A 24,729-nucleotide genomic window follows, 5' to 3' on the forward strand; every position below is an offset into this window, starting at 1 on the left:
TTTCATAAACATTTACGAAATGAGGAATTGAGAGGCGAGAAAGGAGTAACGCAGGTCGGAGGAGACGATGACGGAAAGGGGAAAAGGGAAGAACCAAGCGGAAGGAGGAAAGAAGGAAGGCCCAGCCTCCGTTCCTCTCCAGCGGGCAACCCACACCTGCCCCCCCGACCCCCAGAGAACTACAACTCCCAGCAGGCCCCGGGCGCCTAGGGCTGGCCGAGGAAGCACAGGCGGGGCCGGCCCGGCTCCAGCCAGCCCGGTTCCCGTCGCGCCTCATGTGACGGCGGCTGCCGCAGCGCCCGCCGGGACCTGTAGTCTGGGCCGCAGGTGGGGGTGGGGTTGGGCACGGAGACGGGCGGGGGCCGGCAGGGCGGGCGCAGGCCCCTCCCCCGTCACTTCCTGCGGGGCTGCGGGCGCCGGGGCGGCTCTTCAGCGTTTGCGCCGGCGGCGGCCGAGTCTGGCTCGGCTCCCCGCCTCCCTCAGACCCCCCCCGGCCCGGCGGCGCCCGCCTCCTTTGCGGCCACTCCGCCTCTCCCAACCCGACGTCCCTTCCTTCTGCCCCTTCCTCCTTCCCCTCCTCGCCGCCGCCCAGGACCGCCGGCCGGGGGACGAGCCCGGGGCAGCAGCCAGGTGAGACGGCCGGGCCTGACGGGGCCGCGGGGGCCGGTGGGCCGCGCGCCTGGGGCTTAGGCCGCGGCGGGCCTGCGCGCTCTCGGCCTTGCTCGGCGCCCCCTCTCCACCCCCCGCCCGGGCCTCTCTCTCCCGCCCGCGGGGCCTTCCCGGAGGAGGCGGGCTCTTCCGCGCCCCCCAGCCCCCGGGCGCCCCGCGCGGCCTGGACCCCGGGGCGCCCCCAGCCACTCCGTCCCGCGCTGGGCGGCCCAGAAAACAGGTGCCACGCCGCCTTGCTTCATTCCTTTTCCTCGCGCGGCGTTGCCGAAGTTATTCTCGGGGCCGGGGCGGGAGGGGTGCGGGGGGGGGTCCCCCCGCTTCCAGTCCCTGGGGGTCCGGGACACCCAGATCACCTCAGCCGGGTATGGAGCGTGATACGAGCCTGGCCCAGGTGTCCCACGCGGGGGTTGGGGGGCAGATCCCAGCACTATCCCCCCCCTTCGGCAAGTCGCTGGAAGTCTTTTGTGTTTTGGTTACTAAAAAAAAAAGGGGGCGAATGCCGTCCCTGCCTCCGAAGGCTGGTAGGGTTCAGTGAAACGGGGCGTGGGAAGCGCTTATCAGGGTGCCAGACCCACAGCGTGTCCCAATACACCGCCTGCATAGTTTATTAGCGTGATGTTAGGGTCAAACTTAATGGGTAGAGAGATTGGACCAGAGTTGACCTACCTACCCGTTTTGGGTTTCCTTAGAGGCGGAAACGTTTCAGCTTCGTGCCCACCGCCAGCGCCGGGGCATTGTTTTGGGGTGGTCAGCATCTGAAAGGGGCGTCTGTTTCATGGGGACACCCTGAGCCGGCAGTCTGTGAAAGATAAGTGGTGTTATTTCCATCTCCTCCGCTGAGTCAACTGCAGGATTTTCACCAGTTCCCTCAAGTCTATGAGCAACCTGTCCTTTTTTTTTCTTTCCCCCTGCCCATCATCCGGCTTCTTGTTGTCATTCCATTTCTGGGAAAGTTTCCTTGAGTTTAGCAAACCATTCTGGAGCACTTGCTGTGTTTTGTCAGGCTCTGGAGGGAGGGTGTCCGTGTCCGGAGCTGGAAAAATGTCTTGTCTTTTCTTGCCGCTGCATCTCTAACTTCTGACTTTTTTTCCCCCTCACCGCAGCTTTGCTTTTAAGTCCCCTCTGTCCCCGCGGGCCGGCCTTGCTTTTAAGCCCTTGCCCCACCTTCGTGTTGCAGTGTTGCTTATGTGGACGTTTCCTTCTGTTCGGCGAAGATGTGTGCTTCCGTCTGTTCTGCCTCTGTTCTCTGGCTGTGGGGACGTTTTTAAGGTCACTCTTGCCCTTTTGCTTGTCGCTTTCATCGTTTAGAGGGTGGTGGAAAAAGAGACCAGATTTTTGGTTGATTTTGGACTTTTCAGGAATCAGTGTGCTTACCAAAGGTAGATTGCACTGCAGCTTGTTGAAGTCAAAACTAAAAATACAGTGGGGTGGTGGAGGGAGCTTCAGTCATCCTGGTCACGGGTGGGATTTTTAGTTTTTAATTTTTATTTCTTTTGTTGGTGGTGATTATTTAGTTGGAGCATAATTGCTTTCCAGCGGTTGTGTTAGTTTCTGCCGTACAACCTTGTGAATCAGCTGTATGTGTGTCTATATCCCTTCCCTTCTTAGCCTCCCTTCCAACAAGTGGGATTTTTACACAGCAGCTTGATTTGAAGGTACTGAGTTTCTTTTAATTCTGTTTTCAGTTGTCCAGTTGTCCCCTTCATTAAGGAAACTCAGTTTATGGGGGTTCTAACTTATGGAAGAGTGAGGAAGGTGTGTTTGCTCTGCTGACTGACCCTCCTATATCATAGGGTTGTTTTAGGGAGTACATTTCCTTCTGAACTTAAACTTTGATTTACACCCATCTCTCAGTAACACACTGGATGCAAAGTGGCCTCCTGGATTTTGACGTTTTCCTAGAATTTTTTGACACAGTCTTACATCCAAGAAATAGTTTAAGTCTTTGGATGACTCTCTAAAAACAGCTATACAGGCAATACAAAGCATGTCTTCTGCCATATTCAAAATTGTAGTATTAGGGAAATGACTTTAACTCTGCAGTTGATAATCTAATTTAAAAAAAAACATTTTATTATGGAAAACATACAAAAGTCGAATAGTACAGAGAACCCCCTGAATTGATCATTCACATTTGATAATTATTAACTCATAGCCAAGGTCAGTCTTGTTTCATGTAGTGCCCCCTCCCCCAAACTAGGTTATTTTGAAATAAATCCTGAATATCATACAATTTTACCAGATTGCCCCAGACTCTTAATCTGTCACAAGGTTGACTTTTAGTGGAATCATAGTTCTTATTTTGTTTGTTGGGCTTCTTATCTCTGTTTATACATGATTACTGTATATCGGGGGGGGGTGGACTTAACCACCCTCAAAGACCTATCCAAAATGCTGCCCTGCTTCTTTGTGTACAATATCAACAGTTCTTGAGCTATTCACTGTAATTGAAAAGCAATCATAAATACATAGATCCCTAATCTTGTTTTGGTGGAGGCCTACCTGTTAAACCACTTTTAATGGAGAAAAGCTTTGTGTCAAAGTTAAAGTACAGTTAATAATTCATTATGAAACCTCCAAAGTTTCTTTACAGTAGTTGTGTAAATACACTATCACCTTAGGGTAAGAATTAAGCAAAGGATATTTTATTTCAAAGATTTATTTTAAAGATGGCCACTCCCCACAATCTGCTGTATTTATAAACCAATTTTGTAAATAAGAATTCACAGCATGAATATTCATGTTTTTCCTTCTCATCTAAAAAGAGATCTCTCTTAGAATGGAGGTTGACAGGAATATTGTGTTTGTTACTGTTACTTTTGAAATTTCTGGTTATGAACAGTTTTCAACTTGTAGACCTGTCATATCATTATTTCAATTGTTCAGATTTACTTTTGAGCTTAATCAGTTAATTTACTTGTTAGTTACTACAACCTGGGAGATGAGCAGGAATATGCCTGCCTCTTAAAATTAGGGAGGGGGGAAACCCAACCATTTTGATATCTAAGAAAGGACACAAAACATAGTTTATTTTTAAAAAATGCACAGTGTTTCCCAGTAGGCGTTAAGTAAAACTTTTAAATATTTGGAATTGTTACTGTTAGTTCAGACTAAAGTGCTCACTTTTAAGATTCGGCCAGAAAGCCTATTTATATACAGATTATCTTAAGTTTAGAGATGAGCATGACTCATGGAACTTCCCCCTCTGCGATTCTGAAGTCTAAGCCATTAACATTCTGGATATAATTATTAAACATGGGCTATAGCGTGCTGCTTTATCCAGAGTTTCTCTCCAATAAGACTTGACCGTGGGCGGAGGCATAGAGTGGGTCTCAGCTTATGGGGCAGTTTTCTCTGATGTGCTTTGACTGGATGGAGTGAGAAAGAGTGAAATTCACCAGCAGAAAGATGAAACTTTCATGAAAAAGGTATCTTTCTGTAGGATGTCGTATATCAATACTAGAAGCCTAGTTTATGAGTTTCCAAACTGGATCATATTTGATGTCCTACTTAGTAACAAAGAATTGCTCAGTTTGGGGAAATATTAATTTCTCTCCCTCAAATGAGAGCTTTTGGAGTTGCTTTATTTCTCTCAGAATAGGATTTGGCGCCTTCAAAATTATTTAGAGAACTTTTGTTTCCCTTATGTATGTGTACGTATTATATATGTGTGTTCATTGAGTTGTTGTGTAAAATTATTTTTTCAATCAGTAAAGTTCACAAGCTACTATTGTTAAGTTATATTGGTGCTGCTGCTGCTGTTGCTGCTGCTAAGTCACTTCAGTCGTGTCCAGCTCTGTGCGACCCCAGAGACAGCAGCCCACCAGGCTTCCCCGTCCCTGGGATTCTCCAGGCAGGAAGACTGGAGTGGGTTGCCAATTCCTTCTCCATATATTGGTGCAGATTCACCTAAAAAAAAAGTTTAGAGAATTTTATAGCATATTTTTGTTTCACATTAGATCTGTAACAGATTGTTTCAGATTAACTTCTTGTGACAGAGACCTTTGTAGTTAAAATGCTTCTGGTGAATTTTCTGCATGGGCTTTTCCTTAAATGCTTGGTTTTGACCAGGTTTTATCCAAAAAATATAATTTATACATTTAACCATGAGAAGACATTTTAGTTGCTATGGTTATTTTTCCCTAACATTTTGTTATGAAATTTTTCACACATATAACAGTTTCAAGAATTTCAGTGTACACCTCTGTATTTACCACCTACTTTCTGCCATTATTTTACTATATTTGCTTTATCATGTGCCATTTCTGTCTGTCCATCTCTTTTAATTCATTAATCTGCTTTATTTTCAGTACATTTCCAAGTAAATTATAATATCAGCACACAGCATGATTATCTACCAGAGTTAATCTTAATTGAGACAATTCTACAAGGTATTCCTTGATCCTGAAAGCCAAGAGCTTTGTTGACTTTTGTTTCCAAATTTTATTTTAGTTACAGAACTCTTTGCTTTATTTTTTTGGCTGCACTGTGCAGCATGTAGAACTTCCCTGACCAGGGACTGAACCCGTGCCCTCTGAAGAAGAAAACCAGAATCTTAACCTCTGGACCACCAGGGAAGTCCCAGAACTTTGCTTTCTAAAGGGAATTGTTTTAAGAACTTTTTGCATGAAGATGTGCTTATCCATGTATCAAGTATTATAAAGTTTGAGTAATGTTGATCAGATCCTTTCTTCTCACATAAGGAGATAGTAAGATTATAAATATGCAGCTATGTTGATCTTAACAAATGCTGCCAGATGGATGGCTTGGATATATTTTGCTGACAGCTTCATGCTCTGAACTAAAAAGTTCTCTGAACTATCAAAGATAATTATTTATTTTAATAAAATGGTAGAATGAGGAAATTACTGCCAATAGCTTGTTTATTTTAAATATGTACATTTCCATAGAAGTGAATAAGGCTGATGTAAAGTGATTTGTGTCACCAGATAAATGGAGGTAGAAGCAAACTCTCTTCAGACTTAATTATATTTTCTGAAATAACACATGTTCAATTGTTAAAGGAGTATATTCAGGGGACTCCCTCAAAGTATATTTACTGAAAACAAAAGTAGGAAAATCTATCCAAGAATGTATTTGCTTTCAAATAAAAATTGGTCTTCTAAATATTAAATCTGTAGCCCATCTGCTTCTGTTTAAACTGGAATCTAATTTGGAAAAGTGTGATGACTTTTTGAGTTTTTAACAGTAATGAAAGCAAAACAGAAAATTGTTTTATCATATAATAGAGGTCATAATTATCCTAGAGGCCTTTTGAAATGTCTGCTGAACTACAAAGTCTAAGAAAACCTATTTAAATGCCCTGGGGTCTTTTCCCAAAATGAAATGGTTGCTCATCAGATTGTGTGTCTACCTGAGGTATCGGTACAGTTGGTTACCCAGTGAGTGTGGGTTGATTTTAATCAGCATGTTCTCTACTTCCATTAAAAAAAATTTTTTTTTACAAGTGGTGTGTAACTGTAAGTTTATATTTATAGATGTTTTATGACTGAGGACAGGATCAGTGAATTTGCTGGACAATTTTTGCTACTATTTATTGAGCTCTTACCATGTGCCAGGTTAGGATTACAGGGTGAGAGTTACTTGATGCAGCAAAGGAATCTGAAAGGTCAGATTGAATTTATTTAATAATATAAAAGCTGCTGTTGATTGAGCTCTTCCTTTGTGCTAGAGGTTGAAGTGGACACTTTATGTTGTATTTCTGATCCTCCTGAGCTGCCTTTGCAGTGAAGGGTTGTAATAGCTGAGATCCATCCAGGAGGCCTGGTACTGGAGCGGGTCCTGAGCTCCTCCTACTGAGCACGCCGTCTCTAATTATTCTCAGGTGCTTTTTGTTTAGGATGATTGATTCTGCCGGTCAACAGTGCTTTCTTCCCAGTTTTCCCACCCAGGGCAGTTAGGATGAATTTTGTTCACTAAGGCTTTAGACCAATCCGGGAAAAAGTTTGGCTCAGTAATACTCAGTCTTTTAAATGAATGCTGTGTCATTTCCTTGAAGTAGCTTGGATTTACAGTTTCCTTTTATTTGTTGTGATAGATTGCTCCAGTCAACTTATCAACTGTTAGGCTGATTCAAAGGTTGAGGGTAGGGCTTAGAAGTAAATGGGGAGGAGGAGGTTTCCTTAGCCTTTCCCTAAATTATTGCTATAATCTCCCTTCATGAAGTTTATTATAAATGATTGATTAACTATAGACAAGATTGTTGCTAAGAAAACTGGTTTCTTTAGAGTCGCGTTATTCTACTTTATTGGAAATGAGTTAACTAAGCCTCTAACTTTATAGAGCTGTTGCCCTCTTTGGTTCCCAGCCGTTTCTAACATTCATTTCCTGGCTGACGGTACTCAGAATATTTAATGTAACTTTCTATTTGGTATTGGACTGCCTCTTAAACAGTTTTTTTTTTACTTTCTTTGAATCGATGATCCCCTGAATGAGAAGCCTCTTTGGTTCTCCAACTCTGCAGTCGTCATCTCTTATGGCTAATCTTAAAAGGCTAGATCAGTGAAACTAAGTGTGCCTTTGGTTTTGGCGTTTTAGTGAGATGGTATTTGAGTTTCCATTCTGTGTTTAATCTCAACCAAGGTGTTGTAAGTGTGTCTCATTAATCAGGAAAAGGTGTTGGAAATAGGTCTTTTCTGGGAAGGGAGTGAGCAGATAATGCTTCTTAAGTGGCTACTGTATTAGCTCCTCTCAGGCAGGATCTTTGGGATCTACCTGCTGCTAAGTCACGTCAGTCATGTCCGACTCTGTGCAACCCCATAGACGGCAGCCCACCAGGCTCCCCCGTCCCTGGGATTCTCCAGGCAAGAACACTGGGGTGGGTTGCCATTTCCTTCTCCAATGCTTGAAAGTGAAAAGTGAAAGTGAAGTCGCTCAGTCGTGTCCGACCCTCAGTGACCCCATGGACTCCAGCCTTCCAGGCTCCTCCGTCCATGGGATTTTCCAGGCAGGAGTACTGGAGTGGGGTGCCATTAGATCTTGTCTAATTCTCGCACATTTTTTTCTTTTTTGAAGTCCATGCTTTCTATAGATTAAAATTAACTGAGGCATGAATTTTCTACCCTTGTAGATTCCATCCTGATACAGATAGGGCCACTGTCTGCCGTTGCCATTGTGATTTGGTATAAAATGCTAGGTGGTCCTTTCCTCTGTTAGCAGAGAATTTATATGTAATAATAAGTCTGATTATTCTTGGATGCTCATGTTCTTTGTTGCACAGTTTAACCTGCTCCTTGAAGCTCCATGACACTTTACCTAGATGACAGTCAAATATGGTTAGGTAAATAAGTTTCCTTTTGGTTTGTCGTAGAATGAACCTTTAGAGTCTGGAACAGTTAGAGGATGACTGCCTCAGGGAACTATTTTTCCCTGTTAACTCAGAATTTATTAAACACCAAACAAAAAAGAATAAAGTAAAAAAATTTTTTGGAGGGGATGAGGTTGTTTTTAAGTTTGTTACAGTCTTTTTTTGCCCGTTTACAAGGCATGTGAGAGCTTAGTTCCCCAACCAGGGATCAAATCCACGCCCCCTGCAGTGGAAGTGTGGACTCTTAACCCCTGGACCCCCAGGAAAGTCTTATATATTTTTTTCTTTCTCAAATAATGTATCTTAAGCATAATTTATTAGTATTATAATGTTGGTTACTGTGTACCCTAAGAAAGTGATGTTTAACAGCTGACTTTGGTGTGACATGTCATCATTTACAAGCATTTCACCTACATTACCAGTTAATCCACCCAGGAATAATATGATTATGGTTTATTAATCATGTGAAATTGGTGGCAGTAACTCTATTTAACATATTAAAAGGTTGAGCCTACAGAGTAAGTTGCTCAGGATGATTCAGCTGAGCACCAAAATTGGGACCCAGCCTCAGATCCCCAGTCGAGAGCTTTCTCGGCCACTCCTTCTGGGTTGTCCTGCCCTCAACGCTTTGAGGGTGCACTGTCCTTTGTTTACCAAATAAAATTCTGAGGTGTAATCAAGCTGTTAAAAAAAAACAGGTTTCTGTACCTCACCCAAACAGCCCTGTAATAGCTAGTCTGCCTTATCCTACATCAGTGTCTTGCAGCCAAAGTGCCTTTTATGTTTTGTTGTGTCTTCTTTAGTGATGAGGTAATGTGTATTACAAATGATGTTACTACTAATTAAAATGCTACTGTAAATTATTTGGAGAAGGCAATGGCAGCCCACTCCAGTACTCTTGCCTGGCAAATCCCATGGACGGAGGAGCCTGTTAGGCTGCAGTCCATGGGGTCGCTAAGAGTCGGACACGACTGAGCGACTTCACTTTTACTTTTCCCTTTCATGCATTGGGGAAGGAAACGGCAACCCACTCCGGTGTTCTTGCCTGGAGAATCCCAGGGACAGCGGAGCCTGGTGGGCTGCCGTCTATGGGGTCGCACAGAGTCGGACACGACTGAAGCGACTTAGCAGCAGTAAATTATTTATTTAAATTTGTGTGGGTTCAAGGTTGTTCCTATACAAATGTGGAGTCCGTGAGGACAAGAACTTGTGTACTCCTCTCTCCCTAGTGCCCAGAATAGTGCCTACAATGTAGTGGGTGTTCAGGAAGTACTTGTTGAGTTGAACACAACAGTGAGTTTAATTCACTCTCTTGCATTCTAGTGTGTTTCTTGAGTGGGAAAGAAAGGGAGTTGGGCTTAACCTATAGTCTTCTCTGCTGCTTCTTGGCGTGAATGCTATAAACATACACGGATAATAACCATGTTGGCTTTGGAAATGGTTGGGGGTTTAAAGAATAAGTTTGCTCATGGAAATGTGAACGTGTATGTGAATCTCAGCTATCACTTACATGTGTTGAGACATTTGAAATCCAGGTGGTTGTAGACTGCCCTCCCCCCACCCCTATTTTCCTTGCTGTTAAGTTGCTGGCAGTTGTTTCTCACTGTTTTCTGAATCTATTAATAGCAGCTGCTTTATTCCATTTGAATTTTTTTAAAATTAATTAATTTATTTGGCTGTGCTAAGTGTTAGTTGCAGCATGCGGGACCTTTCGTTGAAATGTGTGAATTCTTAGTGGAGGCATGTGGGATCTAGTTCTCCAACCAGGGATCAAACCCAGGGCTCTTGCATCGGGAGCACGGAGTCCCAGCCACTGGACCACCAGGGAAATCCCCCATTTTAGTTTTTTAACTTCAGGTTTGGGCTGGAAAACCAAACCTACCAAAAGCATTCAGCATAGATTTAGATGGGCTTGGATTGAGGAAAGCCCCATTGATCAAAGGCACAGGCTCTGTTAGGTGGCCTTAGACACCTGTTTGGGCTCTGCACAGGCCTTTTCAGTTCCATTCATGCTAGTCTTTGAATGGGCAAGATTGTGGAACAGTAGGGTTCTAGATTGGAAAATTGTTAGTGTAGTATACTATTTACAGGAAGAACTTGGGTTGTTAAAATACTGTAGAACATTAGAACTCATGATTTTATTTCTGAAATTAGTTGGACAGCAAAGCTACTTTTTATTGCTTATTAATCACAGTAGCAGTGTGTAATTGAAATGAGCAACATTAAAATTATTTTATGTTGTAAGAATGCAAAAAGCATCTCAAGGTAAGGAATTCTGTTTGTTACTGACTATTGGCCATTTAAAGAGGAGGAGCCGCTAGGTAAATGAGACTTGGGAGTTTGAGAGTTAAACTCTTATGTTACCTGAAATCCAGTCCTAAAGAATGATTATGGTTTTAGATTTACTAGAGGTAATGTGTTTTTTCATATTTTGCAGTTTAATATAAGAATACTTGTGTACAGAGTGCCTTTTTGTAAATTTTCCCATGTAATTGCATTTGCATCATCAAGCGTATGGTAAGGACATTTATGCCCTAAAGTATTTAACCAGTAGTTAAAAGAGGGGGGCTGCAAATTTAAAAATCAGACTTGTGTGGTTGGAAAATATTTTATGTCTGGATCCTCTTTTTCCTTTTCGGCCACACCATGTAGCTTGAAGGATCTTACATCCCCAGTGAGCAATCGATTGAGCCCGTGCCCTAGGCGCTGAAACAGTGGAGCCCCAACTGCTGGACCACCAGGGAGTTCCCTTGAGTTCCTTTTAAAAAATTAATTTCCGAGGTATTCATAGTTCGCTTAGCAGGAAGTAATTAAGGCTTAAGAAGGACATTTCTGTTGTCCCTTATGTCTGTGTCTGCGACGCGCTTTGCACCCAGTCGGCTCCCAGGCAGGTGTGTCTTCTAGTAGATGCTACAGTGTGCTGCTGCAAGCCTTGACTTCACGCTTTCAGAAGCTTCCTGGTAAATTCAGCAATATATATCTTTGTTTTCAGAAAAAGATTGACTCTAGTAAAGTACCATGCTTTCTTATTTTCCAGGAGTTTCCTAACCACGTAACTAACCTCTCAGAACTGAACCAAAACGACATTGTTGCTGAAGCACTTGTTTTTAAGGTATGCATAGTTTGGCTCTATAATTTCAGGCTTGTTCATAATCTATAATGTTTTTGAATTCTTCAGTGATTTATATGGCAAATGGCTTTTACTTCTGGCTATAATATTAGAGAAACAGAAGAAACTTTTATGTAGTTTGATTTCTTTTTACTTTTAGGATTTAATTCGAAAGTAAATACAGGGGAAATTGTTGAAATAATGTAAAACCTTCTAGCCAGCCCTACCATGTACTTTAAATGTAGAGACATGAAAATTGACCACTGAAGCGGCATTAAACATAGCATCTTGGTTATAGAAACTTTATTTAGTTTGCCTTTGATTTAGAGATTTATTTAGAGATTTGCCTTTGATTTTTGCTAAACTTGGTTTTTAAGCTGGTGGGAATAATTCAGCATTTTCTATTGTGAATGAAAACAAATTCCATTTCCCACTGGCTGCTTTTGATTGTCTCAACCAAAAAAGGTTTACAGTAAGCGTGTTCAGGATTTTACAGTCCTTGATGAGGAGACTGCAAAACACACTGCAAGCACTGGCCCTGCTCTGTGCTCTGTAGCAGTCTCCCTCTAAGAGCTGGAAGCCCATCATCAACACCCTCTCTCTGAGGTGGCGATTAGGAGACAAGTGAGCCCTTGCTTTCCTTGGGAATGAGGAAATTGATGCAAAAGAAACTTATACAAAGCCCAGGGAAATGGATATGTATGCACTCAACACACTGAATTTGTAAAATACTTTTCTTTTCAAAGAACTGAGTAACTGTTACAGTGCCTCAGGATTCCGTCAGGGTTGTAGCTTTCAGATCACTACAGCTGAGGCTTTGTCAGAGAGCCTTTATGTGGCGCTTTGGGCAAACTGAGGCAAGCAAGCAGTGGATTGCCAGGAGCTGGACATAGAATTGCGGTCTGAGGTGGGAGTAGAACTGAAAGCTACAACTCAAAAGTTTGATCTGATTTAACATTGTTGGTTGCTACTTAGCAACAAAGGGCTTCCCAGGTGGCTCAGTGGTAAAGAATCCACCTACCAATGCAGGAGACGCGGGTTCAATCCCTGGGTCGGGAAGGCCCCCTGGAGAAGGAAATGGCAACCCACTTCAGTATTCTTGCCTGGAAAATTACATGGTCAGAGAAGTCTGGTGGGCTGCAGTCTATAAAGTTACAAGGAGTTGGACACAACTGAGCACACAGCCTTAACAGCAAGGCCGGTTTCTTAGAAACGTAAGTCTTGGCACTGGTCCGTTTTGCCTGAAGATGGTGGTAAATGCTGTTGTGTTTCTAGGTAGATGGCACAGGGCTACAGTCTACAATTTCTCTTCTCTGAAAGGAAAAGCCAGTTAACGGAGTTGAACCAAGCCCCTTCTTATTCAAGATATGGTACACAGTACTACTCTTAAAAATCTCCAGCGAATCACAGATGGATATTTTGATTTAAAAACATTTCCATTTTGGGAATGCCCTGGTGGTCCAGTGGTTAGAACTCCTTGCTTTCACTACCGAGGGTCCGGTTCAGTTGCTGGTCAGTGAATTATAGAAGATCCCACAAGTTGTGCTGCGTAGCCAAAAAAACATACCAACCTCTCAAACCCACTTCCGTATTTACAAAAATAATGTATTTGTGTTATTTTTAAGAGTTTCTTCTAGAAGAAGGGAGATTGGCGGGGCGGGGAGCTCTTGATAAGGTTTCAAGCCTAGAAAAGAAAGATTTGCAACTTGCTAGGCTGCAGAACGAAATCTTTTTTTTTTTTTTTTCACTTTAGCCTATGGTATGGTGTGATAGCTTTTCTGTGATAAACAATTAATAATGAATTCTCTTTTAGGAAGTATTTCTTTAAATGGACTACCCAGTGGTTACATTTGTGTGGAAAGAGAGTTGCCCACTGCCCACATGGCATTGGGCCAACTGTGTGAGGGCTGCAGTCAGGCTCTTGTATTGGGTGCAAAGGTCTTGACGAGTCCGGGTTTCCAGGTGTTATTTTTGGCTCACTTTATTGCCTTGCAAGTGATTGTGCCTCAGCATGGCTGTTTGTCCTGTGTCTTTCTCCTGGGCACCAAGTACATTGCTGTCTCTCTTTCTTTTTCCTCTTAAGTAGTTCAGTCATATTTCTTTTGAAGAACCTTTTATTATTGTGTGATTTGGTATATGGGCCTGTTGTTGAACATTATTTGCTCGACATTGACATTGTCTTTTTGGAAATGATTATGTAGGATGATAATGACTGCCGTGTTTCTGTGCTTCTGGTGCTCTGCCTACGGGTGTTTGGATAACCTTTGGAGTCAGTGAAGTGCTGTCTTTGTGGGGGTAGGGGGTGGAGGATGCTGCTGGAGGGGAGGTGAAGGTAGGGTGAAGTGGTGGTTGGGGGAGTGAGTTCACTTGCAGAAAACTGTATAACCTCATTGCAGCTAGAAAGATGTCTGGGAGAAGGATCTTGGAAGTAACCTGTTGGATGTAAGGGAATGATGTGGGTATTTTAGGTATATTTCAAGACTTTTATAGGAAAAGTGGTTTGTTCCTTAACTTTTTGTTGTTGTTGACGAAGTTGCTCTAAGTAAAGCCTCTCAGAAGCTGTAGAGAACAGATTAATAGATGTACAGTTGGTTGCTTAAAGAGCTCTTCTTGTGTCTTTGAGGAAAAGTTTAACAAGTAGTTCTAGCACTTGAGAATGTACAGTCTGCCATAGAAGAGTTCACATGTAGTAGAGGCTTAATAGATTTTGTTGAATAGTGAATAAATGTATCCTAAAATTGCCGTTGGTACTGCTAAAGCTGTGTTATGGTGAAGCACAGATCCTTCATATCTGTGTACCCATACTATGTAAGATTTATTAAGTTGGCACAGAAGTAATTGTGGTTTTTTCGGATCGTGAATTTTAAATCACTATAACTAGGCTCAAACACATCTTTGTTACTTAAAGTAGGGATCATTACAATCAACATATTTTTGTCAATGAGAAATAAGTTAGTTTATTCCTGTAGCATAAAAATCTGTGCTTCAGGATTCAACGAACTCATGGAAAGCATCTTCTGCCTCCTGCTGGTTGTGGAAGCGTTTTTCCTGCAAAAAGTTCTCGAGATGCTTGAAGAAGTGGTAGTCGTTTGGTGAGAGGTCAGGTGAATATGATGGAGGAGGCAAAACTTTGTAGCCCAATTCATTCAACTTTTGAAGCGTTGTGTGACGTGCGATTGGATGTTGTGGAAAAGAATTGGGCCCTTCTGTTGACCAATACCAGCTGCAGGCATTGTAGTTTTTGGTGCATCTCATCAATTTGCTGAACAGACAGAAAGCTGTAGTGGATCAGACAGGCAGCAGACCACCAAACAGTGACCATGACCTTTCTCTGGTGCAGCTTTGGCTTTAGGAAGTGATTTGGAGCTGCTTCTCAGTCCAGCCACTGAGCTGGTCATCGCCAGTTGTCATATAAAATGACAACTTTTTTTAATGACACTTTTCGTCGCATGTTACAATCTGATTGAGAAATGGTTTGTCGTTGGCGTAGAGCAAGAGAAGATGACACTTCCGAACGATTTTTTTTTTTTTTCTGGTCAGCCCACAAGGCACCCACTTACTGAGTTTTTTCACCCTTCCAATTTGCTTCAAATGCTGAACGGCTGTAGATGGTAGATGTTGAGTTCTTTGCAGCCTCTTGTGTAGTTGTAAGAGTATCAGCTCTGATGATTGCTCTCAGTTGGTCATCGTCAGCTTCTGATGGCCGTCCACTACACTCATCTTCAAAGCTCTCATCTCCTTTGCAAAACTTCTTGAACCATCACTGCACTGTATGTTCATTAGCAATTCCTGGGCCAAATGTGTTGTTGATGTTGTGAGTTGTCTCCACTGCTTTACAACTCACTTTGAACTTGAATTAAAACTTGCTCGAATTTGCTGTTTGTCTAACATCATTTCCATAGTCTAAATATAAAATAAATAGCAAATAATGTCGTTCGCAAAAAAAAAGTGAGAAATGTGCATTAAAATGATATATTAATACAACATAACCACATTTAAGGATGCATTTCCAGTATCAAATGGCAGGGTTTAACAGGGCAAAATTGCAATTACTTTTGCACTAACCTAATAATAAAGGCAAGAAGGGGAAATACTTAGTGCGGTGTTTTGGCTTTTAAAAGCTTGTCCAGAATTGGGATGACTTTTTTCTTTTCTTTTTCTTTCCTTCCTTCCTTTTTTTAAAAAATACATCTTGTTTGGAAACATCACTTATTACAAAAGGGAATGATGTGTAGATTGCACAAAAGTATGGACACTTATGTGTTAACGCTGTTAAAAAATGGGTATTAGTAATAGAAATGATGTTTTCCCATAATTGCTGAAGTAGATGTTTCATACTGCGCAGTTTAGCAGTCTGTTAGTTGAAAGGGATTGGTACTAAGCAGTACTGTAGGTGGTTCTGTAAACTGTTTCTAGAAGGATCTGCCTTTTTGTGTATTAAGTCACTCAGGCTGTGCACTCAGTATGGCCCAGTTTTGGTAGATTCATTGGCTGAGTTAGGAATGTGCATTTTGTACCTGATCACTTTTTAGCACATCATGTACAATTTTTCAAAATGCTTTTATAATGTGCCCATATTCCCCTTACTGCAACCCATTAAAAAGTACTTGACACTTGTAAAGTGGAAATTGCCAGGTGAGACTGTTTTTTATGAGATTTTTATGTCGCCAGGCCCAAGTTAGGATCTGGGGGGACTTGGAATTAGGAATCTTTTAAAAAGAGGTACCCATAACTCTTGTCATCTCACCACTCACAATGTTGTAGTCCTTTATTTGCATTCCGTAAATTTAGGATTTGAGAACAGGATGAAAATGGTTTCTTGAGTTGGTATCTCAAGCTCCCCAATTAGAGGAAAAAATCAGTAGATGAATGGTTCTCATCTGTGCTGGAGGCAGGAGGCAGGGAAACAGCACAACACAGGCTTCACAGTCAAAAGTGTTTCCAGCCTCAGGGAAAACTGTAGTCTTTGTGTTTTAAACTTTTCAACCTAATTTTCCTGTGTGTGAAATACTCTTCTGTAAGAAGACTCTAATAAAGCATTTACATCTCTTTTAAGTCCCTAATTTATCTGATGGAAAACAATGCTTAAAGACAAGTGTAAAGGAAAGTGTAAGTTTTCATTTAAGGATTTAATCTCAGTATGGTTGAGCAAAAGGTTCTTAATTTATGCAGAAATAATATCTCTGAAATTCTGTGATTCCCCTGAATGCTTCCATGAACTATATAGATGGCAGTAGTGAAAAGCTTTATTTGTAGCTGCCTGACTTCTCTTAGGGGAAGAGCATCTGTTTGGGTAAAATATTAGCATCAGTATTTCAGGGCCTTTTGAGATGAAAAGGGGTTTTCTTTCCTCTCTGAGAATATGAGCTCCTTCATACATGAGTAGGGTTCTGCTCTGTGAATGCATATGTATGTGCTAGAAATGGCACCCTTGCTCCTCTCCCCACTGGGTCACCAGTAGGTTCTCCCATTTCCCGGATGTGACGGCCAAATGATGTCTCCAGATATTGTCAGGTGTCCTTGGGGAGCAAAATTGCCTCTTTAAAACTATTTCTTTAGATTCTATTTTCAGGCTTAAAAACACATAGGAAAGTTAAATTAGTAAATGACTTAAAAGGAGTACTGTGCTGAATTTTTATTGGCCATATTGCAAACTAAAAAATTATAAAATATAGAGCCTTATTAGGGTTTAAAATATTTTCTGTCTGCAGTTTTGAACTATTTATTTCAACCAGTTGTTTGAAAGATAAAACTCCTCCAGGTGTACATGAGGTTAGCATTTTTGGGGCAGTCTTAATTAATATCCTGTTTGTTTCATTTCTCAACTTCTAGCAAACCTATGAATTTATGCCTGTCATTGGAAATGCTGGCAGTGGGCCTGCTGTAAAGAAGCTAGCCAACAAAGATCCCTTTGGGCCCCACCCTTTCTAAATTTAGTTCATTCAGTCTCAGACTCTCAAGAGCCACCCAGGGCAGAGTTGGGTTGCTTCCCTGGGTCGGGAAGATTCCCTGGAGAAGGAAATGGCAACCCACTCCAATACTCTTGGCTGGAGAATCCCATGGACGGAGGAGCCTGGTGGGCTACAGTCCACGGGGTCTCAAAGAGTCAGACACGACTGAGCGACTTCACTTTCACTTTCTGGGATGCGGGTAGACTCTGGAGCAAACACTGTGCTTTTGGCTTATGTTTGGACCTGTGATCTGTGGTTGGTGTTGTGAAGTTGTGAGTACAACTCTCAGTGGTTTTTTTTTTTTTTTTTTTGCACGGGAGGGTAGAAAAATGCCGTCAGGACAGAGTTGAGAGAGAGGGAGAGAATGAATAAGAGCAGGAGGGGAAGATTGAGAGAGAAATATTTATATTTTGGCAGCTGATTGAACAATGAAAGGAGGTCATAGCTGCCTTCTAAAAGGTTTTGGACTTGTTGCTTGACACTGGCAACTTGTCTGCTAAGACCAGTACCCAAATCTTCAGTGCATCTCCTCTGGTATTTTGTTCTGATTTCAAAAGTAGACAGGAAACAACTGTAATGTTGGAGAATTGTGTCGTGTAAGGTAGTATTTATGCCTGTTACTAACCAAAGTCATAGTTTAGCCAAGGTGCTTTTGTTTCTGATTTTTGCCTTGTTTTGAGTTTTGTAGTCCTTTTTGCTCTCTGCAAAGGGCTTCCCTGGTGGCTTAGATGGTAAAGAGTCTGCCTGCAGTGCGGGGGGAGACCAGGATTTGATCCCTGGGTTAGGAAGATCTCCTGGAGAAGAGCAGGAGCAACCTGCTTCAGTATTCTTGCCTGGAAAATCCCACGCACAGGAGCCTGGCAGGCTACAGTCCATGGGGTCACACAGTCCATACAGTCCATGGAGACACGACTGAGCAACTTCACTTTTTCACTTTGCTCTCCACAAGGGAGGGTGTTCCAAGACTTCAAGTAACTTACGTGCTTTGGTCATTCATCTGTTTGTAGAGGTTTGGCTTTAATTAAAAATCATTTTGAGACTTAACAAAAAACGAAAGTAACAAATTACTTTATAGTAGAACTTCTAATTTGTTAGTTTGCTGGTTTCTGCCTTGCTTGGCTTTTTCTGTTCTTTGTTGCTTAATGGTTATTTTTGAGTACTTTCGATTTGCTTAAACATTTTCAGCTTTTTGAACGATGGCCATGAAAATGAGCAGAACTGTCCTTATTTTTGACTGGTGCAGAAATTTAAATGTATTTAGAATTAATACCTTTGGAACTTACAAGATACAATAAAAATCTTCTCTGTTCCCTTCATAAGCCACACTAGTAAAATTGTCAGCCTGAAATCTGTTCCTCTCTTCTGCATCTTCTCCACTTTTGCTTTTAATAATAAACATACTATAGAATGTTCTTTGCTATTCTGAGGATCCATGAGCATGGTTGTGGGTGCAACAATTCTTGTTTGGAATCTGTAAATAAATGAGACTATCTCAAACAAACCTTACAGGAGAACAAAAAGGTCTTTTATCATCATAAGGAAAAAGAAATGGCAAAAAGGAGGAATTAATTCTCTTTCTTCAGTCAACTTAAAGGAGAGCTCCAGAGGTGCCATTCTGAGCACATGGCCAAAAAATGGAAGCCGTGTTTACGTTCACCAGTAATGGTGTTACAAACCCAGTTTACTTTCAGTTTCTTATCATTTTGAGCCCAGAAACCTTTACCATATCCCATATTCAGTGGAAAAGCTCTTCATGTTTTTAATTTGATTTTTTAATGCAGGCTATAGTTTATAATTCTTAGTATTCAACAATAAGTATTATTGTACCCTGCCGATAGTCTTTGTAAAATGAGCGTGCAGGGTATGTGGGTGTTGTAAGTCATTTTAAAACACTCTGGGGGAAAAAACACTATGAGAAATTCACAAAGCTAGTGAATCTTACTGTACATCACAGTTACAGACTGAACGGGCTGTTTTCATACTTGAGTAGGTGACACCAGTTTTTGACTGAATATTGGCAATTACATATCTCTTCTATAATTTATCTTTTTATTTTCTTTCCCTTACAACTTTCAGGTAGAACTTTAGACTTCATAGCACTGAATTAACCTGCACTGAAAGCTGTTTACCTGCAGTTGTTCACTTTTGTTGAAAGTGACCATGTCTCAAGTTCAAGTGCAAGTTCAGAACCCATCTGCTGCTCTCTCAGGGAGCCAAATACTGAACAAGAACCAGTCTCTTCTCTCACAGCCTTTGATGAGTATTCCTTCTACTGCTAGCTCTCTGCCCTCTGAAAATGCAGGTAGACCTATTCAAAACTCTGCTTTACCCTCTGCATCTCTTACCTCCACCAGTGCAGCTGCAGGTAAGCGTGTGATCCAAGTGTCTTCTGTTTCAAATGTTTTCTTAGCCTGTTTGCTGACCTGATAAGTAGATTGCAGATACAGGGAGCTCTTGCACATTTACCTTCAAGAAGCAGGAGAAAGTATACTGCCCACACTTCTTTATATCAGATATAAAACACACTTGATAATATACTGGCTCAATAGAGGCCTTTTACAGACTATTTCAAAGTGTAAGGAGAAAATTGGAAACCAAACTGTAAAGCCTACTCTGTTATAAACTGGTAGCTGGCAGAAAAAAATTGAGCAATAAATACCACTTGGGATATTCATTGTTATATGGGAAAATTCTGCTGTTAAAATGATTTCCCAGAACTGATTTGTAGCTGTAAGTACCCTTTTTGGAGGTCTGTAAGATTTATCCCAAGCAAGGGGACAGCCAGATTTTGGGATACAGAAGAATGTGTTGGCATTTGCTAATTTTTATTTTGACTAAGTTTAAATTGCCATCCAGAGGTGGTTGAGAAATCACAGTGAGGGCCAAAGAGAAATTGAACAAAGCAGCAGAGATGTTTAAAAAGGAAGGCCTCAAATTTGAATATTAGGAAAACAAAAATGAAATAAAAATATCCATGGATTGGAAAAGACTTGGAACCCCTGGGGAAATAACCCTTAAAAACAATATTCTGCTCCCCATATCTCCCCCTCTCCTCATCCCAAGTTGCAAAGCTAGTTAACGGGGGTGTCCACACAGGTGTCTCTGTACTGGAGTCGCCTTATAATAAGCTCTTCGCGGCCCTTGATGCCTGACATCTCCCTTGCATTTCCTCCTCCATCCTCTCGCTTCCTTGCTTTGTACCTCTCTCCTTAGGGTTTCAGCTCGTCCCACTCTCCGCTGCACAGACTCGGTCACGCTGCTGCCTCTGGACTTCTTGGACCAGCTCCCCAGATGGCGTTCTTGACTTGTCACAGTCCCCTAGAGGCTCAGGGTTCCCCCTGTTTGCCATTTGAAAACCATCTTAATAGGCAATGGCACGGACTAGTTCAGTCCTCTGGGATTTAATTGCTATCTCTTCTAATGTGTTCTTATATCCACATTTTGTTGACTTTATAAAACTCCCGCCCTCCAAGACCATTTTATTTTACTTACATAATTATTAAAGATAGGTAAAGTCTGAGGATGGCAGCCTCTGGAGATAAGACGAGAAGATGTCCCAGGAAGGAGAAGTTAACTATTTGGAAAAAGACAGTCGTTTAAGAAATGGTATTGGCATATTGCGTTTTGTGAAATAATGAACAGGGTACAGCTGACAACTGTTGTAGTAACCAGTGTGTGTATGTGTCTCTGCTCAAAAGACCTCATTGTTATTCCCTTGGTTATAATAGCAGTCCCTCATCCGATTTCAAATCTTGTGTGCTTGCCATGGTTTAGTTATTCCTGTGTTTTCTGTTCTCTCTCTTTTGAAGACACACCCCCTCCTAGGTTACCTGACTTCAACTGGTTCAGAAAAGATCCCAGCTGTGTCTTCAGATACGTGCCCTCAGTGTGGTTTGCAGTTTTGCATTGCTGTTGGCTCTAAATCATTAGACGTTGCGTTTGTTTTCCCTCTCTTCATAGCCCTGGAGAGCTGCCGTCTCTAACACTGCTAGTTGACGTCAATGCTCTCACATTATTTTTCAGTTCCTTCTAACATGGCACACCCTAAAGAGAAAACCCCAGTGTGTCTTGTGAATGAGTTAGCCCGTTTCAACAAGATTCAGCCTGAGTATAAGCTTTTGCGTGAGCAAGGTCCAGCTCACTGTAAGGTAAATATTGTCCATACTGCTTGTGCATTTATAACCCACTAGGAATGTTTTCTTTCTTTTCATACAGTTGCAAGTGATGCAGTGATTCAAAACACATATTTGAAACTGCTGAGGTGATTTTAAAGAGATGCAGAAGTATAGATTTTGGGCGAGTCACTTCTTTTTTCCATCCTTGCAGAGTGGGTCAAACAAAAGAGATGCTTCTCTGGGGGATATTTGGCTTTTAAAACTTCAGTTAGCATGTGGTTGTTTAGGATTCTGAATCAAGACAAGTCCCAAGCACCTGTGAATGGTTTCCTGTGAGTTTTCCGGGCTCTGGGCCTCCTGGCTGCAGCCTCCGTCTGGCTCCTTTCCTGTTCGTTTGCACATGCATAGGTACCTTAGGTCCGGGCAGGGAGAGGAGGTGAATGGGAAATCAGTGTTGCTTCTTGTTCAGAATCAGATACAAGGTTTGAATGTGAGAGGTGGAAATTAATCTCCTTGTGAGAACATGGGATTATCTCTGATTTCAGGTTCCCTTGTCACTGTCACCTTAAAGGATGAAAGACTGACTGCAATTTGAATTTTTACTATTTGTTATTCAGGAGTTCAGACTTTTAAGCTTGCTTGATATCTGTGCTAATGTGCTTGGACCCTAAATGTTTGTGTATCTGGTTTTATCTTTTGCAACTACAGTATGAGAGAGAAGGAATTAGGCCTATTTCTGATTCTAGCCTTGAAGTAAGATAATACAGTTTTATAAGGATGAGTTGTTTGTCTCTTTGTGCCTCAGTTTTCCTGACATGCAAACCTCAAGCCTTGAATGATACCAAGTTTCTCTTTTTTCTTGGACTAAAAGTAGCATTGACCACAATTATGAACAGGCCCCATAGGGTAGCACATTTTGGTTAGTTGCCTTTGGAGTCAGGCAGATCTGGGTTTGAATCTTAGCTTCTTACTAACTGGGTGACCTTGTGCAGGTTACTACTTTTTTTGAAACTTTGTTTCCTCATCTGTAAAATGGAGATAATAGTACCTACCTGATAGGTCTATTGTGAGAATATATGTCAAAGTGTGGAGTGCAGTGTCTGGCACATAGTAAATGCTTGAGAAATGGTAGCTATTACAATTAAGCAATTATACATTTAAGAAAAACAGAAATTTCCCACTCTCATGAAAGTAGTTTTAATATTATTCTAAAGCATAATTATATTTGAAATATTTCTTTACTTTTAAAAGGCAATTAGCCAATTTTTTGGTAACTGTTCTGTTTCTTCTACAGGATTTTTTTTGCAGATCTTAACTTTGGGATTCCCTTTATTAACTGTTTTTGGTATTTTTGGAAATATGTACTGTCTCACTTGAACTTTGGTACCTTTTAGGTAATTTGGCTGTGTGTTCAGTCTGTAGCTGCTTTTTTTTTTTTTTTTTTTTGCCTACAAGTTCAAAGAGAAAATTTTATTCCCTCCTAGATGATTATTAGACTATTTAAAAAGTCAGAGGTCTGGTGTACTTTTAATTCTGTCTGAACTGAGATCTAACCTCACCACTGCCCCTCCACACAGAAGGCAGCAGCATGGCAGCAGCACCATCGGGACAGTCGTGGAGAAAGGCAAGACTGACCGTGAAATTAACTCTTTTCTGTCTTATAGCGTTTTACCCCTTCGATGTGTTTCTGTGAAAGGATCACGAAAATGACTGAGGGGTTGCACAGCATTGCAGGCTGCTTCTGCTGTTTGACTTCTCGTGCCAGCCAGGGTTTTGAGTTCATGCTACGGTGCTTTAATGAGTAACTTTATAAACTGCAACATAAATACAGGAGACCCCTAATATTTCAAGGAGGGTGAAGGATTCTTTAATTTTTCGCCCTGTAGTGGAAACTGTGCACTGAGGGAATCCTGAAGTTAAGACCTACAAGAAAAATCAGCTGTAAAGGCAAGTTGCCCCCATCCCTAGAGGCACCAAATTTAAATGACCTACTGCTAAGTCACTTCAGTCGTGTCCGACTCTGTGTGACCCCATAGACGGCAGCCCACCAGGCTCCCCCGTCCCTGGGATTCTCCAGGCAAGAGCGGGTTGCCATTTCCTTCTCCGATGCATGAAAGTGAAAAGTGAAAGTGAAGTGCTCAGTTGTGTCTGACCCTCAGAGACCCCATGGACTGCAGCCCACCAGGCTCCTCCGTCCATGGGGTTTTCCAGGCAGGAGTACTGGGATGGGGTGCCATTGCCCTCTCCGTTAAATGACCTGGACATACTCAAATCACCATTTCTCATGTGAATTATTTGTAAGTTAAATAAAGTGATAGATTCCGTGATAAAGAAAATCAGAAGAATAAAAGCTCCAGAGCAGTGAATCTCAACCATTGAAGTGCATCAGAATGACTTTGGGAGCTTATTGAAAATACACAGGCTCAGGCCTCCCTTCATGCTGTTCTTTTCAGTCAAAACTCCTGGCACGTGTATTTTACCAGGCTTCCTGGGTTATTCTTCAGATGCACACAAGTGTTAAAGAATCACTGTGCTGTGGTGGGTCCTAGTGTTTTTTGGATGAATTATTTGTCCAATTCTGATGGGATTAACATAACCTAACTTTACGAATGGAGAGTGCACACAAGTTCCCTTTATACTTAAAAAGGAAAAAAGAGGCTTGTCATTGTCTGCAGTTGTTAAGGGCAAAATTAGCTCTTTTGAATGCCTCCTTAGAATTGAGTTCAGAAATGTTAGATCTTTGCTTGCAGTGAATCTCATCTTCTGAAAGAGGGGGCAGTGTCTGAATAGCACAGTCTTAGAAAAGTAGAAGGTAGCATTGCACTACCTGAATGACATTCCCAAATTCATTTGAGGTTTTGGCCTAATGAGATTGTATTTTCAGACAAGAATCAGTGAACAAATTACAACAAATGCTGTCTTCATTTGTATGAGGTACTATTACGTGTCTAAATTAAGCTTGCTAAACTTCTTCCATGAGAAGAAATGGGAAGACAATTTTTATTTGGATGGCTTCCAGATAATTAGCATTTAATATTTTAATATATAAGAGAACAGTTTTTAATTTCTGTACTTATACCCATCTTTCAAAAGATGTTTTTTCATGGAGTGCTGTGCAGTACAAGTTGATGATGTTTGTATCTTTTCATGTTTCTAGAAACAGTGAAAAGGGGGTGAAGGGATAAATTACAAAGATGATGACAGGCCTTTTAAACCATGACCGTAAATTATGTTCAAGGTCCAAGTGACATATTTTAGTCAATATCAGGTTTCCTGAATTGAGAGCTCACAATTTTCATTTGTAGGTGTTTACAGTACAGCTAACACTTGGAGATCAGCACTGGGAAGCTGAAGGAACTAGTATTAAAAAGGCCCAACACACGGCTGCTGCCAAAGCTTTGGAAGGAGCAAAATTTCCTAAACCTATAGTCCGCCCTTTTCGTAGCGAAGGAAGAAATCCAGGTATTATGCGTGGGCCAAGACAGGTTCCTTTCAAAAGTGTGTCTAGAGGTATCCGTTTAGTATGTATATGAATTCTTTCTTAACTCACTTGTTGAT

General features: G+C 41.6%; 1 protein-coding gene across 29 annotated transcripts in view; it reads left to right on the forward strand.

The window, feature by feature from the left end:
• Nucleotides 1-394: 394 nt before the first annotated feature.
• Nucleotides 395-24,729, forward strand: part of STAU1 (staufen double-stranded RNA binding protein 1) — a 61,702-nt gene continuing 37,367 nt past the window's right edge. For 5 of the 29 annotated variants that reach the window (XM_086331468.1, XM_086331475.1, XM_086331465.1 and 2 more), the window contains exons 1-2: nt 395-630; nt 11,034-11,108. Coding sequence is in view for 10 of the 29 variants with exons in the window: in XM_086331454.1 (XP_086187580.1) it covers nt 19,217-19,421; nt 21,080-21,204; nt 24,477-24,633 (487 nt within the window). In the remaining 19 variants the exon portion in view is untranslated. Of the gene's footprint in view, nt 890-11,033; nt 11,109-19,132; nt 19,422-21,079; nt 21,205-24,476; nt 24,634-24,729 lie in introns of all 29 variants that reach the window. The other 24 variants (XM_086331454.1, XM_086331455.1, XM_086331457.1 and 21 more) reach the window with 12 other exon arrangements.

This window comes from Bos grunniens, chromosome 13 (genome assembly GCF_055505025.1).
Source record: "Bos grunniens cultivar Pamir isolate PY7600 chromosome 13, Bosgru_T2T1.0, whole genome shotgun sequence".
Taxonomy (NCBI): domain Eukaryota; kingdom Metazoa; phylum Chordata; class Mammalia; order Artiodactyla; family Bovidae; genus Bos; species Bos grunniens.